At 41.9% G+C, this 18,524-nt stretch overlaps 1 protein-coding gene across 3 annotated transcripts in view; it reads left to right on the top strand.

Annotated features, from left to right (window-relative positions):
- Positions 1 to 18,524, top strand: part of LOC135540152 (transcriptional adapter 3-like) — a 33,367-nt gene that overhangs the window by 11,416 nt on the left and 3,427 nt on the right. For all 3 annotated transcript variants that reach the window (XM_064966577.1, XM_064966578.1, XM_064966579.1), the window contains exons 3-7: positions 6,896 to 7,137; positions 14,060 to 14,165; positions 14,577 to 14,709; positions 14,841 to 14,944; positions 16,670 to 16,779. In XM_064966577.1, the coding sequence (XP_064822649.1) occupies positions 6,896 to 7,137; positions 14,060 to 14,165; positions 14,577 to 14,709; positions 14,841 to 14,944; positions 16,670 to 16,779 (695 nt within the window). The remainder of the gene's footprint in view (positions 1 to 6,895; positions 7,138 to 14,059; positions 14,166 to 14,576; positions 14,710 to 14,840; positions 14,945 to 16,669; positions 16,780 to 18,524) is intronic.

The raw sequence follows: 18,524 nt of genomic DNA, 5'->3' as shown, positions 1-18,524 counted from the left end.
TTACAGACCTATATCCATCCTTTCCTGCTTATCTAAGGTCTTCGAAAGCCAAGTCAACAAACAGGTCACTGACCATCTCGAATCACACCGTACTTTCTCAGCTGTGCAATCTGGTTTCCGAGCCGGTCACGGGTGCACCTCAGCCACGCTCAAGGTACTAAACGATATCATAACGGCCATCAATAAAAGACAGTACTGTGCAGCAGTCTTCATCGACCTTGCCAAGGCTTTCGACTCTGTCAATCACCATATTCTTATCGGCAGACTCAGTAGCCTCGGTTTTTCTGATGACTGCCTTGCCTGGTTCACCAACTACTTTGCAGACAGAGTGCAGTGTGTCAAATCGGAGGGCATGCTGTCCGGTCCTCTGGCAGTCTCTATGGGGGTGCCACAGGGTTCAATTCTCGGGCCGACTCTTTTCTCTGTATATATCAATGATGTTGCTCTTGCTGCAGGCGATTCCCTGATCCACCTCTACGCAGACGACACCATTCTATATACTTCCGGCCCGTCCTTGGACACTGTGCTATCTAACCTCCAAACAAGCTTCAATGCCATACAACACTCCTTCCGTGGCCTCCAACTGCTCTTAAACGCTAGTAAAACCAAATGCATGCTTTTCAACCGTTCGCTGCCTGCACCCGCACGCCTGACTTGTATCACCACCCTGGATGGTTCCGACCTTGAATATGTGGACATCTATAAGTACCTAGGTGTCTGGCTAGACTGTAAACTCTCCTTCCAGACTTATATCAAACATCTCCAATCGAAAATCAAATCTAGAGTCGGCTTTCTATTCCGCAACAAAGCCTCCTTCACTCATGCCGCCAAACATACCCTAGTAAAACTGACTATCCTACCGATCCTCGACTTCGGCGACGTCATCTACAAAATAGCTTCCAACACTCTACTCAGCAAACTGGATGCAGTTTATCACAGTGCCATCCATTTTGTCACTAAAGCACCTTATACCACCCACCACTGCGACTTGTATGCTCTAGTCGGCTGGCCCTCGCTACATATTCGTCGCCAGACCCACTGGTTCCAGGTCATCTACATGTCCATGCTAGGTAAAGCTCTGCCTTATCTCAGTTCACTGGTTACGATGGCAACACCCACCCGTAGCACGCGCTCCAGCAGGTGTATCTCACTGATCATCCCTAAAGCCAACACCTCATTTGGCCGCCTTTCGTTCCAGTTCTCTGCTGCCTGTGACTGGAACGAATTGCAAAAATCGCTGAAGTTGGAGACTTTTATCTCCCTCACCAACTTCAAACATCTGCTATCTGAGCAGCTAACCGATCGCTGCAGCTGTACATAGTCTTATCGGTAAATAGCCCACCCAATTTTACCTACCTCATCCCAATACTGTTTTTATTTATTTACTTTTCTGCTCTTTTGCACACCAATATCTCTACCTGTACATGACCATCTGATCAGTTATCACTCCAGTGTTAATCTGCAAAATTGTAATTTTTTGCCTACCTCATGCCTTTTGCACACAATGTATATAGACTCTTTTTTTTCCTACTGTGTTATTGACTTGTTAATTGTTTACTCCATGTGTAACTCTGTGTTGTCTGTTCACACTGCTATGCTTTATCTTGGCTAGGTCGCAGTTGCAAATGAGAACTTGTTCTCAACTAGCCTACCTGGTTAAATAAAGGTGAAATTAAAAACATAATGCATCCTCTAAGGTGCTGTGAAAGTTGTTGGGATCGAGGCATGGTTCACACTAACCAATCTGTGTGCGTGTGTCTGTCTGGGGAAATGAGAGCAGAGGGAGAGTGGCTTGTTCTTATCCAATCGTTGCAGCATGCTCAACCGATACCCCGCCCATTTCCTTGCAGACAAGAACTAGCCAATAGTTGTTTAGAACGCACAGTGTTTCACACTGTTTGAGTGAAAGAGATGGCAGCTGACAATTACTTTTTTCCGATCAATAATAATTACAATTATTCATAATCGTATTGGGGAAATTATCCGTATCCATCAAGATTCTCAGTTTGCCTTCCACCTGGGACTCACACTGAGTATATTAAACATTACGCACATGGAATAGAGCTACACTACATGACCAAAAGTATGTGGACAGCTGCTCGTTGAACATTTCATTCCAAAACTATGGGCATTAATATGGAGTTGGTCCGCCCTTTGTTTCTATAACAGCTTCCATTCTTCTGGGAAGGCTTTCCACTACAAGTTGGAACATTGCTGCGGGGACTTGCTTCCATTCAGCCACGAGCATTAGCGAGGTCGGGCACTGAAATTGGGCGATTAGGCCTGGCTCGCAGTCAGCATTCCAATTGATCCCAAATGTGTTCGATGGGATTGAGGTCAGGGCTCTGTGCAGGCCAGTCAAGTTATTCCACACCGATCTCGACAACCCATTTTTGTATGGACCTCGCTTTGTGCACGGGAGCATTGTCATGCTGAAACAGGAAAGGGCCTTCCCCAAAATGTTTCCACAAAATAGGAAACACAGAATTATGCAGTAGCATTAAAATATCTCTTCACTGGAATCAAGGGGCCTAGCCCGAACCATGACAAACAGCCTCAGACCATTATTCCTCATCCACCAAACTTTACAGTTGACACTGAATTCGGGCAGGTGGTGTTCTCCTGGCATCCGCCAAACCCAGATTCGTCCGCCGGACTGCCTGATGGTGAAGCGTGATTCATCACTCCAGAGAACACGTTTCCACGTGCTACAGCCCTTGGCGGTCCCGTTCTGTGAGATTGTGTGGCCTAACAGTTCGTGGCTAAGTCGTTGCTCCTAGACGTTTACACTTCATAATAACAGCTCAACATTTGACTGGGGCAGCTCTAGCAGGGCAGACATTTGATGAACTGACTTGTTGGAAAGGTGGTGCCTTATTTTATGCAACAGGTATTCTGCCCTTGAGTTGCGTTCCCATGCAAAACTAGACAGATAGCTAACAACTAAGTCTTCAATAAAACTCCCAAGGCGTGACTTTTCTTGAATGAATATATTGAAAACGTTTATGTTGTGAAACTGCAAAATACAGAAAAGAATATACTTTAGTATTCAATTCACACCGACATACTGTAGCTGTACATTAAACATTTGAAGTTGCACAAATACAAAGCACGCGCTAAGGTACCATGCATCTGGCATGATGCCAAACCACATAGCTAATTGTTAACCATATCGTAATTGGCTCCTTTCATTACTCTAATGTATAACCATCTATGTAGAATAACAAAGCATATTACACTAGAAACAGTAACAAAACTACAGTATTGTATATTTTACCATTAGTTTGCATGACGCATGAGCAAAGTAATACAGCTAACGACATACATTAAAGGCATTGCAATTTGTGAGTAAATGCAACCAACATTGATATGTAAGCAATTCTATCAATAACAAGATTATCATCATTAGCTAAATGCTTGAATCAAACTTACAAACAAATATTTTTCCAAGGCTGAAGCATGACAAGAAATAACTAGATTGAAAGACCTGCACCGTAGCGTTGTTTGTAGCTGTTTCAATGCATGCAAAAAAAATTCTGTACTTCCTGTTTGCGTCGTTTTTCTAAATACCAGAAAGCGACACTAGGGGGCAAATAACACCATTGAACACAATGAAAATCCAATTTAACCATTGTAATAAAATAATCTGTTACCTTCTAACAGGATGGCAGCACAACAGGTGTTGCTGAACCAGCCAAGTCCACTAATTTGAAGTGGTACTTTTGTATATTTAGTGTAAGTAAGCACAGGCAAAATCGTAGAAAGCAGACTGAACCAGGTTTTCCTCTAACAGACACTGGGAGGCAAATTCACCTTTCAGCTGGTCAATAACCTAAAACACATGGCCAAATACACTTAGTGTCCAAAACATTAGGAACACCTGCTCTTTCCATGACTTAGACTGACCAGGTGAATCCAAGTGAAAGCTTTGATCCCTTATTGATGTCATCTGTTAAATCCATTTCAATCCGTGTAGATTAAGGGCAGGAGACAGATGTAAAGAATAATTTTTAAGCCGTGAGACAATTGAGGCATGGATTGTGAATTGCCAAGACAAAAGATTTAAGTGCCTTTGAACGGGGTATGGCAGTAGGTGCACCGTTTTGATTCTGTCAGGATTTGCAACGCTGCTGGGTTTTTCACGCTCAAAAGTTTTCTGTGTGTTACAAGAATGGTTCACCACCCGAATGACATCCAGCTAACTTGACAACTGTGGGAAGCATTGGAGTCAACATAGGCCAGCATCCCTGTGATACGCTTTCGACACCTTGTTGAGTCCATGCCCCAACGAATTGAGGCTATTTTGAGGGCAAAAGGGGGTGCAAATCGATATTAGGAAGGTACTCCTAATGTTTTATTCATTGTTCCTGAGTGGCCTATTTACCGTCTTGACTTAAATTGGCTTAAATCAATGGCAATACCAACATGCTTCAAGCAGACCACCATAGTCCCTGTGCCCAAGCACACAAAGGCAACCTGCCTAAATGACTACAGACCCGTAGCACTCATGTCTGTAGCCATGAAGTGCTTTGAAAGGCTGGTGATGGCTCACATCAACACCATTATCCCAGAAACCCTAGACCCACTCCAATTTGCATACCGCCCAAACAGATCCACAGATGACGCAATCTCTATTGAACTCCACACTGCCCTTTCCCACCTGGACAAAAAGAACACGTATGTGAGAATGGTGTTCATTGACTACAGCTCAGCGTTCAACACCATAGTACCCTCAAAGCTCATCACTAAGCTAAGGATCCTGAGACTAAACACCTCCCTCTGCAACTGGATCCTGGACTTCCTGACAGGCCGTCCCCAGGTGGTGAGGGTAGGTAGCAACACGTAGCCACGCTGATCCTCATCACTGGAGCTCCCTAGAGGTGCGTGCTCAGTCCCCTCCTGTACTCCCTGTTCACCCACGACTGCATGGCCAGGCGCGACTCCAACACCATCATTAAGTTTGCTGACGACACAACACCGACAATGATGAGACAGCCTATAGGGAGGAGGTCAGAGACCTGACCAGGTGGTGCCAGAATAACAACCTATCCCTCAATATATCCAAGACTAAGGAGATGATTGTGGACTACAGGAAAAGGAGCACCGAGCACGCCCCCATTCTCTTCGACGGGGCTGTAGTGGAGCAGGTTGAGAGCTTCAAATTCCTTGGTGTCCACATCAACAACAAACTAGATTGGTCCAAACACACCAAGACAGTCGTGAAGAGGGCACGACAAAGCCTATTCCCCCTCATGAAACTAAAAAGATTTGGCATGGGTACTGAGATCCTCAAAAGGTTCTACAGCTGCAACATCGAGAGCATCCTGACTGGTTGCATCACTGCCAGATACGGCAATTGCTCGGCCTCCGACAGCAAGGCACTTCAGAGGTTAGTGCATATGGCCCAATACATCACTGGGGCTAAGCTGCCTGCCATCCAGGACCTCTACACCAGGCGGTGTCAGATAAAGGCCCTAAAAATTGTCAAAGACCCCAGCCACCCCAGTCATAGACTGTGCTCTCTACTACCGCATGGCAAGCGGTACCGGAGTGCCAAGTCAAGGACAAATAGGCTTCTCAACAGTTTTTACCCCCAAGCCATAAGACTCCTGAACAGGTAACCAATGGTTCCCCAGACTATTTGCATTGTGTGCCCCCCTCAACCCCTCTTTTACGCTGCTGCTACTCTCTGTTCATCTTATATGCATAGTCACTTTAACTATACATTCATGTACATACTACATCAATTGGCCCGACCAACCAGTGCTCCCGCACATTGGCTATCTGCATTGTGTCCCACCACCCGCCAACCCTTCTCTTTACGCTTCTGCTACTCTCTGTTCATCATATATGCACAGTCACTTTAACGATACCTACATGTACATACTACCTCTAAGCCTGACTAACAGGTGTCTGTATATAGCCTTGCTACTTTTTTTTCAAATGTCTTTCTACTGTTGTTTTATTTCTTTACTTACCTACTCTCTCACACACACACACACACACACACATACCTTTTTTGGGGGGCACCATTGGTTAGAGCCTTTAAGTAAGCATTTCACTGTAAGGTCTACACCCGTTGTATTCGGCGCACGTGACAAACTTTGAATTGAAGACTTGAAAATGGCTGTCTTGCAATGATCAACAACAAATTAGACAGAACTTTAACAATAAAAAAATTATGTGCAAATATTGTAAAATCCAGTTATGCAAAGCTCTTAGAGACTTACCCAGAAAGACTCATAGCTGTAATCTCTGCCAATAACATGGACTCTTAACATGATGGAGCTTTGTTGCCCCTTGCAGAAACAAGCAAGGTGTTGTAGCAAACAATTAATAAAATGGGTTGTCAACCTCTAACCCTGGCAATTTGACTTGTAAACTCATGGGTACACTCGCAATTGCTGCCTGGTATTGTGATGTAATAACTTCCATGTTAATGTACAGTGTTCATTCAAATGAAATATTAATTGATGTACCTCACACAATGGAATTGAGTTGAATCAACAAATCACAGCACATATTGATGGGTACACTTCATGCTGTTACTTTTTGCTTTTCTCCTATGGGTACACTCGCGATAGCATAATGGATGGACTGGCGGCTGTCATTGACTTGAATGGGAAAGCTTGTTCTATTCATTCTATTTCTATGGCAGCACATGCAGTCGGGCGGAGAAAATGTGCATCGGAAAAATTAAAAATGATCTTATTCTGCCTCCTTGCTCGAACTGCTGTTGCTACACCTCCATCTGTAATGTTGGACAGGAGAGATATTTTGGTGCCATAGTGGTTCTGAAACGGCAAGTGGTCTGATACTTGCCTGATGTTACAAACCTTACTGCATCATCCTCTGAAAATGAAGTTTTGTTGGTGACTGGTCCCTATTTTCTCAGATCCTCACAGACTGGCAGGATAAGAAAGGGGACAAGCGCTTTCTGAAGCTGGGAAAGGATGCAGACCTTTCAGCTTCATCACGTCACAAACCTAAGAAGCAGAAACTCGATGGAAAGGGTAGTCACGGGCCTGGTCCTGGGCGACCCAAATCCAAAAATCTACAGCCCAAAGTCCAGGAGTACGAGTTAAGTGAGGATCCACAGGATATTCCCCGTAATCCTAAGAACGATGCACCCAACAGGTCAGTAACAATCACATCTCACTCAAACAGTGTAGGGTGTCTGCATCTTTTGACCAATGAGTAACATAATATGTTAATTGTGCAGATAATCTTCTCAGAAAATAAATGGTCCAAACCACATGTCTCTGTCATAATCTGTTCAAATGTTATTTAAGTGTTTACCCTTGTAGGATGGCTAGAATTAGGGTGACTAAATCAATAGAGCCTGGAAAAAAAGTGGTCAGAAATCAGGAATGTTGCATCGCGTCAGATATGCTGGATTCTGTGCAAGAATAAAGGCCACTGGCTACCTGACAGGTTCACTTTCCTGTTGAACTCGTCATCTTTCTTAAAATGGATATCGATTTTGAGACATATTTTAGTATAAGCTTTTCGTACTAATTCGAAATGACTGATATTTTTCCCAAATTTCTCAAGTGAAATGTCGTCAACAGAGGACCGAGTGCAAGGCTGTTACAGTGATGTATTATCAGTGGTGTAAAAATACTTGAAAGTACTACTTAAGTAGTTTTTTAGGGTATCTGTACTAAACTATTTATATTTTTCACAACTGTTACTTCACTACATTCTTAAAGAAAATTCTATACTTTCTACTCCATTTTACTCCCTGACACTCAAAAGTATTTGTTACATTTTGAATGCTTAGCAGGACAGGAAAATGGTCCAATTAACACACTCAAGAGAACATCCCTGTGCATACTATCTGCCTCTTATCCGGTGGAGTCACTAAACACAAATGCTTAATTTGTAAATGAGTGTGCTCTTAGCTATCCATAAATATAAAAACAAGAAAATTGTGCTGTCTGGTTTGCTAAATATAAGGAATTTTGAATGATTTATACTTGTACTTTTACATTTGATACTTAAGTATATTTAAAATCAAATACCTTTAGACTTACTCAAGACAGTTGGGTCATTTTTTTCCACCACTGCGCATTACCGCCAGACCAAGGTCACCCCGGTACTTCTCCAAAACTGCTCTCTGATACCGCTGATGGTCATTTGTAGCCTACCAAACTTGCTAACTGCCAGTTGCTAATGGCCTGGTACTCACCTCTCTATTGTCCCACTAATCACTCTGACATCAATGCAAATGTCATTGAAAATCAAACACTTCATGAGAGCTCATGTTGCGCAACATTTCTATAGGCTATGCAATTTTGATGGACTCTAAAAAGAAGTGGATACCATCAGCTTTCAATTGGCTAGGCCTACTATATTTATTTCTCAACTTTCCTAATTTTAAGCACATTGCTTCACTTTACATCAGGAGTAGCCTACCTGACTGGCATGAAAATGAACAGAGGGAAAATGGTCCTCCATTCATTATTTATGTGCAACTTTTTTCTCTGCCCCTGTTCTGACGGGTGCATGATAATTGTCCATTCTAAATCAAAACTAATTTCACGCATATATTATTAAGTGTATGTAAAGAAAATATTAAATTGAGTGTAGTCTGATTGGTGACAGAAGTATCACTTGTGCATGGTGACAGTAGTATCACTTGTGAATGATGCAGTGTGTGCACCCTAAGGCAAGAAACAGCACATGCCTTTTTTTGCGACTTCATCAAATCATAGTCGCCACATCATGCAGCCTAACCCATAGGCCTATATGTTTTGATCACAACTAAAGTGACCAAATAACTAAAAATGTAACCTGTAGGTCAAAGGCCCCTGGAACACGGTTGGAGACCACATAGCCTACAGAACCTAGTGAAATGTGTTCTTATAAGTCCAGTCGCATATGAAAAGAGTTTTGACTAGCCACTATTTAAGAGGATACTATCTTTCTCATGCTGCTATATTTATTGCTCAATTCTTAAAATGAAGCACATTAATCTGCTTTATATCCAGTGTAGTTTACCTGGTATACATATGTGGTGCGTGAGTCAAGTTTGGGGTAGCAAATTTTCACCATTAAAAATGCACCTTTTTAGAATAAAACATATTTCCTTGCATCATAGCATTTGCAGACTTAAAATAGCTTACTGTTCATAATGTGATGAGTAGATTGGATAGTTATAATTTAGGCTTCTAATTTAACTCAATCACTGTTTAAAAAACAACAAAAAAACTGTTCAATGCAGCTGAGTGTGTAGAGTAGGCCTAGGCTATATTTTATATTAGATATATTTCCTTCTTTGCATGGGAAAAATGTGGCCTTTTTATGAACACATTTCATGCAATTCTACTACACTTTTTATATGACTGGAGAATTGTTTTATGTAGCACTGACCGAACAATGATAAATAGTGAATATGCACAGTGCACACTCACAGGGGATATTGCTGATGCTCTCTGCTGGTGCCAATATGATAGGCTATACTGTTCGCAATTCAGTTGAGAATTTTGTTAACTAAAAGAGTGATTTAGTCTTTTCATTGTCTTCTCTTTACAGCAATAAACATTTTCTTTCCAAACCGTGTTTTCCCGCGATTGTATTTTTAAATATTGTGAAATGCCTGGCTTGGCCTCTACTTTTCACAGACAGTCGCAACTCAACAATAATCTGCCCAAATTGTGCACCCTGCCTTTCCTTCCGACTGTAAACAATGCGATTTTAAAACAATTCACAACATTTTACTTTCAGGAAAGCTTCCCCTAGCCTTATGGACGCGCCGCCTAAGCTTGCATATTAAAAATGTAATGCATGGGACTTCTATTCGAGTGCTGGCTACAGATTACATGTCTTTTTTTGTGGGCCATTCTAAATAAATAACAATATTCCACACATCTATTAGTAAACTATATATAAAGACCAGATTAAAGTAAGAATAGTCTGATGGATGAGAATATTAACAAGTGCTTGTCAAATTGTCAATTAGAAACTGATAAAGTGTGTGTGCAGCCTGCACAAGAAACAGAGCAGAGCTCATGCCTTCATGCAACTTTTTTCCAATCATTAGTCGCATCATGCAGCCTTAGAATGTATTTAAAAAAAATCCAAACTAATTTGTAAAAATCCAAATAACTGATCTTCATTGTAAAGGGTTTAACACGGTTCCCCATGCTTGTTCAATGAACCATAAACAATTAATGAACATGCACCTGTGGAACGGTCGTTAAGACACTAACAGCTTACAGACGGTAGGTAATTAAGGTCACTGTTATGAAAACTTAGGAGACTAAAGAGGTCTTTCTGCTGACTCTGGAAAAACACCAAACGAAAGATGCCCAGGGTCCCTGCTCTTCTGCGTGAACGTGCCTTAGGCATGCTGCAAGGAGGAATGAGGACTGCAGATGTGGCCAGGGCAATAAATTGCAATGTCCGTACTGTGAGACGCCTAAGACAGGGAGACAGGAAGGACAGCTGATCGTCCTCACAGTGGCAGACCACGTGTAACAACACCTGCACAGGATCAGTACATTCGAACATCACACCTGCGGGATAGGTACAGGATGGCAACAACAACTGCGTGTGAGTTACACCAGGAATGCATAATCCCTCCATCAGTGCTCAGACTCGGGGCGGCAGATAGCAAGGTAAAAATATGTTCTGCCCCTGAACAAGAATTTGTTCTTAACTGACTTGTCTAGTTAAATAAAGATAAAAAAAAATTTTTTAAATAAACGTGCTCAGACTGTCTGCAATAGGCTGAGAGAGGCTGGACTGAGGGCTTGTAGGCTTGTTGTAAGGCAGGTCTTCACCAGACATCACTGGAAACAATGTCGCCTATGGGCACAAACCCACCTTCTCTGGACCAGACAAGACTGGCAAAAGGTGCTCTTGACTCACAAGTCGCGGTTTTGTCTCGCCAGGGCTGATAGTCGGATTCGCGTTTATCGGCGAAGGAATGAGCCTGTACTCTGGAGAGGGATCGATTTGGAGTTGGAGGGTCCGTCATGGTCTGGGGCAGTGTGTCACAGCATCATCGGACAGAGCTTGTTGTCATTGTAGGTCATCTCAACGCTCTGCGTTACAGGGAAGACATCCTCCTCATGTGGTACACTTCCTGCAGGCTCATCCTGACATGACCCTCCAGCATGACACTGCCACCACGCACAGAATGAGCAGTATGGCTGATTTCCTGCAAGACAGGAATGTCAGTGTTCTGCCATGGCCAGTGAAAAGCCCGGATCTCAATCCCATTGAGCACTTCTGGGACCTGTTGGATTGGAGGGTGAGGGCTAGGGACATTCCCTCCCAGAAATGTCCGGGAACTTGCAGGTGCCTTGGTGGAAGAATGGGGTAACATATCACAGCAAGAACTGGCCAATCTGGTGCAGTCCATGAGCCACACCAGATACTGACTGTTACTTTTGATTTTGACCCCCCTCCTCTGCTGAAAATGAATGCAGTTGACAGTGAGAGGACGATTCTTATTTTGCTGAGTTTTGGAGGACCTGTTTCTTTGTTAACCGCTCACAGAACAGCCGCATGTTGCCACTCCCTGTCTATTATATTCATCAAATTTCAATTGTATTCTTCATACTATAAAAAAATGCCACTGAATTCTAAGAAAATCTTGTCTACTACGTGAACTAGTGTAGCCCACAGCCATATGGCTTGGCCAGATCAGGGCCTGACATAAGGCCTACTCTATGCTATTCTGCTCTTCTAAAATAGGCTACATTTTCTTCATATGATGTTTGTTTAAACCTGTCTAAAATAAATCATGGAGTTATTGTGATTGTGTATGCTATATTAAATTGATTTATTATACTTTTTTAAATGTAATTTTCCAAAGTCTGCATCAGTGGCTTGTAGGCTATGCGTGGAAACCAGGAGATGCTAAACATGTTTCTTTTAATTAACGTTCAATTACCATTAGACCTGCAGCTATTTGCATGACAATCACCAACTGAGAAAATGTTATGACCGCCACAGCCCTAACTGAGCGCATACCAAGCTTTTTATTTCAAAGCCTTTTACATGTAATTCAGCTCCGGTCATGCTAATTTGTCTTTCTGTGATCTACGGAAACAACTTTTTGAAGATGATGACCACAAAATGTAAAATATTCAAGAAACCTGCACCGCTACAGTTGGAAGTCGGAATTTTACATACACTTAGGTTGGAGTCATTAAAACTCATTTTTTAACCACCCCCAAATTTCCTGTTAAAAGTATAGTTTTGGCAAGTCGGTTCGGCCATCTCCTTTGTGCATGACACAAATTTTTCCAACAATTGTTTACAGACAGATTATTTCACTTATAATTCACTGTATCACAATTCCAGTGGGTCAAAAGTTTACAAACACTAAGTTGACTGTGCCTTTAAACAGCTTGGAAAATTCCAGAAAATGATGTCATGGCTTTAGAAGCTTCAGATAAGCTAATTGACATAATTTGAGTCAATTGAAGGTGTACCTGTGGATGTATTTCAAGGCTTACCTTCAAATTCAATGCCTCCTTGCTTGACATCATGGGAAAATCAAAAGAAATCAGCCAAGACATCAGAAAAAAAATTGTGGACCTCCACAAATCTGGTTCTTCCTTGTGAGCAATTTTCAAACGCCTGAGGGTACCACGTTCATCTGTACAAACAATAGTACGCAAGTATAAACACCATGGGACCACGCAGCCGTCATACCGCTCAGGAAGGAGACGCATTCTGTCTCCTGGAGATGAATGTGCTTTGGTGCAAAAAGTGCAACTCAATCCCAGAACAACAGCAAAGGACCTTGTGAAGATGCTGTAGGAAACAGGCACAAAAGTATCTATATCCACAGTAAACAAGTTCTATATCGACATAACCTGAAAGGCCGCTCAACAAGGAAGAAGCCACTACTCCAAAACCGCCATTAAAAAAAGCCAGACTACGGTTTGCAACTGCACATGGGGACAAAGATTGTACTTTTTGGAGAAATGTCCTCTGGTCTGATGAAACAAAAATAGAACTGTTTGGCCATAATGACCATTGTTATGTTTGGAGGAAAAAGGGGAGGCTTGCAAGCCAAAGAATACCATCCCAACCCTGAAGCACGGGGGTGGCAGCATCATGTTGTGGGGGTGCTTTGCTGCATAAGGGACTGGTGCACATCACAAAATAGATGGCATCAGGAGGAAAGAAAATTATGTGGATATATTGAAGCAACATCTCAAAACATCAGTCAGGAAGTTAAAGCTTGGTCGCAAATGGGTCTTCCAAATGAACAATGACCCCAAGCATACTTCCAAAGTTGTGGCAAAATGGCTTTAAGGACAACAAAGTCAAGGTATTGGAGTGGCCATCAAAGCCCTGACCTCATTCCTATAGAAAATTTGTGGGCAGAACTGAAAAAGCTTGTGTGAGTAAAGAGGCCTTACAAACCTGTCACCGTTATACCAGCTCTGTCAGGAGGAATGTGGCAAAATTCACCCAACTTATTGTGGGAAGCTTGTGGAAGGCTACCCGAAGCGTTTGATCCAAGTTAAACAATTTAAAGGCAATGCTACGAAATACTAATTGAGTGTATGTAAACTTCTGACCCACTGGGAATATGATGAAAGAAATAAAATATTAAATAAATCACTCTTATTATTCTGACATTTCACATTCTTAAAATAAAGTGGTGATCCTAACTGACCTAAGAGAGGGATTTTCTTACTAGGATTAAATGTCAGGAATTGTGGAAAAACTGAGATTAAATGCATTTGGCTAAAGTGTGGTTAAACTTCCAACTTCAACTGTACATCAACAGAGCTTGGTGCTTATTATTGGATGTATTAGGTTACAATGTCTGACTTTTTAGATATAAGGTTAATGATATGTTAGAGAATTACCCCACTGAACGATTCAGAACATCAATAATCATATTTGTCTTGGTAAAGTGTATTTTATAACAAGTGAAATTTCATCACCAAAGGCATTTTCACCCACTCTGCGCAGTGTCAGCGGACACCCTTAACAGTGTCACTTACAGACACAAGCTGGTTTGAGATAGGGTATGTGTTTGTTTTTCATTGTCCCACATGCATCTGTGTATAATGTTTTCCAGATTTTGGGCATCAGTAGAGCCATACTGTGCTGACATCACAAATGAAGAAATCCGGGTTCTGGAAGAACTATTGAAGCCCCCGGATGATGAGGCTGAATACTACAAGGTACAATATTGAATGTCCAAAATCTTTTGTGTTTTATGTCATATTCTTTACCTTTATTTAACAAGGCAAGTCAGTTAAGAACAAATTCTTATTTTCAATGACGGCCTAGTGGGTTAACTGCCTGTTCAGGGGCAGAACGACAGACCTTGTCAGCTCAGGGGTTTGAACTGGCAACCTTCCGGTTACTAGTCCAACGCTCTAACCACTAGGTTACCCTGCTGCCCCATATTATGCTCATTACATTAATAGCTGACTTATCAGGTCCCAAGCACTACCAGCATATCTGATAGTAGGTATTCTGTGACACTTCAGATAAGAGTTGTGCTTTAGAATGGTGTGTTACTCACATCCTCTGTTAAAGATTTCCCCAAGGAGAAAACATAGATTAATTGTATTGGTTATATTGTGAAGATTCCAGCATTGGGGAAACACTTCTCTCAGCGATGGGCTCAGGAGGATCTACTGGAGGAACAGAGGGAAGGAGCACGAGCCAACGACAAGAAGAAAAGCCTCATGGGACCACTATCTGAGCTCGACGCCAAAGGTGAGTGCACCCCAGGGATGGGGATGATGACATACAGTATGTATTGAATGGAATGGGTATTGTGTCTGTCTACATTCAGCACAGAAATTATCATGTGTATTTGTCTGATATGAGGATGCTTTTATTCTCAGATGTGGATGCCCTGCTAAAGAAGTCAGAGTCCCAGCACGACCCCCCAGAGGATGGCTGTCCCTTCGGTCCTCTCACACAGAGGCTCCTTCAGGCTCTTGTTGAGGTCACATACAGTTGAAGTCAGAAGTTTACATACACCTTAGCCAACTACATTTAAACTCCGTTTTTCACAATTCGTGACATATTTAATCCTAGTAAACATTCCCTATCTTAGCTCAGTTAGGATCACCACTTTTATTTTAAGAATGTGACATGTCAGAATAATAGTAGAGTGATTTATTTCAGCTTTTATTTCTTTCATCACATTCCCAGTGGGTCAGAAGTTTACATACACTCAATTAGTATTTGGTAGCATTGCCTTTAAATTGTTTAACTTGGATCAAACGTTTCGGGTAGCCTTCCACAAGCTTCCCACAATAAGTTGGGTGAATTTTGTCCCATTCCTCCTGACAGAGCTGGTGTAACTGAGTCAGGTTTGTACACGCTTTTTCAGTTCTGCCCACAAATTCTCTATAGGATTGAGGTCAGGGCTTTGTGATGGCCACTCCAATACCTTGACTTTTTTGTCCTTAAGCCATTTTGCCACAACTTTGGAAGTATGCTTGGGGTCATTGTTCATTTGGAAGACCCATTTGCGACCAAGCTTTAACTTCCTGACTGATGTCTTGATGTTGCTTCAATATATCCATATAGTTTCCTACCTCACGATACCATCTATTTTGTGAAGTGCACCAGTCCCTTATGCAGCAAAGCACCCCCACAACATGATGCTGCCACCCCCGTGCTTCAGGGTTGGGATGTTGTTCTTTGGCTTGCAAGCCTCCCCCTTTTCCCTCCAAACATAACAATGACCATTATGGTCAAACAGTTCTGTAGTTTGGCTTTTTTTGTTTTAACTGTAGTTTGGCTTTTTAATGGCAGTTTTGGAGCAGTGGCTTCTTCCTTGCTGAGTGGCCTTTCAGGTTATGTCGATATAGGACTCGTTTTACTGTGGATATATATATATATATACTTGTGTGCCTGTTTCCTCCAGTATCTTCACAAGGTCCTTTGCTGTTGTTCTGGGATTGATTTGAACTTTTCGCACCAAGGCACATTCATCTCTAGGAGACAGAACGCATCTCCTTCATGAGCGGTATGACGGCTGCATGGTCCCATGGTGTTTATACTTGCGTACTATTGTTTGTACAGATGAACGTGGTACCCTCAGGCGTTTGAAAATTGCTCACAAGGATGAACCAGATTTGTGGAGGTCTACAATTTTTTTCTGGTGTCTTGGCTGATTTCTTTTGATTTTCCCATGATGTCAAGCAAAGAGGCATTGAATTTGAAGGTAAGCCTTGAAATACATCCACAGGTACACCTTCAATTGACTCAAATGATGTCAATTAGCCTATCAGAAGCTTCTAAAGCCATGACATCATTTTCTGGAATTTTCCAAGCTGTATAAAGGCACAGTCAACTTAGTGTATGTAAACTTCTGACCCACTGGAATTGTGATACAGTGAATTATAAGTGAAATAATCTGTCTAAACAATTGTTATAAAAATTACTTGTGTCATGCACAAAGTAGATGTCCGAACCGACTTGCCAAAACTATAGTTTGTTAACGACAGATTTGTGGATTGGTTGAAAAATGAGTTTTAATGACTCCAACCTAAGTATGTATATTTCTGACTTCAACTGTATCTTAGGCTTTATTGTTGACTACGCATACAATTCTGAATTACTTTTGAAAACTTAACCCAGCAAATAACTAGTTGATTTGAATAGTTTATAATTAAACTGTAGAATTTAAATTCTTTAATATTATTGTTTTTTGGTGCAGGAGAATATCATATCCCCCATGGAGGATTCTCCAGTCCCCGACATATTGGGGAAGGATGGTGGGAACGATGGGGCTGGGACCTCACCTCGCAACCAGGGCAAAGCTTTTAGGTAAAGGCCTATCCTCCATAAAGTTACATCACCCCTTCAGAACCTTGTAGGATACATTCTATAGATACCCTGAAAGAAAATGCTGAATAGCAACAAAGCAGGGCTCGACATAAATCAAATCACATTTTATTTGTCACATACACATGGTTAGCAGATGTTAATGCGAGTGTAGCGAAATGCTTGTGCTTCTAGTTCCGACAATGCAGTAATAACCAACAAGTAATCTAACTAACAATTCCAAAACTACTGTCTTATACACACAAGTGTAAGGGGATAAAGAATATGTACATAAAGATATATGAATGAGTGATGGTACAGAGCAGCATAGGCAAGATACAGTAGATGGTATCGAGTACAGTATATACATATGAGATGAGTATGTAAACAAAGTGGCATAGTTAAAGTGGCTAGTCATACATGTATTACATAAAGATGCAGTAGATGATGTAGAGTACAGTATATACGTATACATATGAGATGAATAATGTAGGGTATGTAAACATTATATTAGGTAGCATTGTTTAAAGTGGCTAGTGATATATTTTACATCGTTTCCCATCAATTCCCATTATTAAAGTGGCTGGAGTTGAGTCAGTGTGTTGGCAGCAGCCACTCAATGTTAGTGGTGGCTGTTTAACAGTCTGATGGCCTTGAGATAGAAGCTGTTTTTCAGTCTCTCGGTCCCAGCTTTGATGCACCTGTACTGACCTCGCCTTCTGGATGATAGCAGGGTGAACAGGCAGTGGCTCGGGTGGTTGTTGTCCTTGATGATCTTTATGGCCTTCCTGTGACATCGGGTGGTGTAGGTGTCCTGGAGGGTAGGTAGTTTGCCCCCAGTGATGCGTTGTGCAGACCTCACTACCCTCTGGAGAGCCTTACGGTTGTGGGCGGAGCAGTTACCGTACCAGGCGGTGATACAGCCCGCCAGGATGCTCTCGACACAAGGATACCCGCTGGCCTGGGGAGGTTTCGGAACCCCCCTGGGCCAGTCAAACATCCACATCATTGGCCTGCTTGGGCCAGTGAAAATAATATCGTTATAATGCTATTTTCAATCTAGGCTACATAATTGATGAAAAAACAGATGAAATCCTGAAAATGTTAGTTCGTTATGTAGATTATTTATCAAACACGTGCCGCACATGGTGCAGCAGCTCACAAAATGAAGGGGGATACCTGAAGGCATACCTGAATGCCTTCAACTGAAATGTGTCTTCCGCATTTATCCCAACCCCTCTGAATCAGAAACGACAACGGTAGGGTAGGTAGGAAAGATGTTTCAATTTATGATATCTAAAAGTAAATTCTAAGGCATCAATGGGTATGCAAACCAGGTATTCAAATAGTTTGGTCCGAAGTCAGGTTAAATCTTTGCGATATGCAATTCAGTCATTGTGTGCTGTTTGAATAAACATTTCTAAAAGCTTTAAAATATATTTTTTAAACGACCCAATTAAATGTTGACTGCAAAGTAGGTCTTTGTGATATCATGATGATTTGTATCCATTTGGGGGAGGGACTTGTTTGGCAAACCCTGCCATCACATCATGTGTAGCCTACACTGCAGATTGGTAGGCTACAGTACAAAACACAGCTGGCCAAACACAACGGTCTCTATCTAGGTGAGCAATTGATTTAAAGTGGGGCAAAAAGTATTTAGTCAGCCACCAATTGTGCAAGTTCTCCCACTTAAAAAGATGAGAGGCCTGTAATTTTCATCATAGGTACACTTCAACTATGACAGA

The sequence above is a fragment of the Oncorhynchus masou genome, chromosome 5, assembly GCF_036934945.1.
Source record: "Oncorhynchus masou masou isolate Uvic2021 chromosome 5, UVic_Omas_1.1, whole genome shotgun sequence".
Lineage (NCBI taxonomy): Eukaryota > Metazoa > Chordata > Actinopteri > Salmoniformes > Salmonidae > Oncorhynchus > Oncorhynchus masou.
This window is presented reverse-complemented; position numbering and strand designations above follow the sequence as displayed.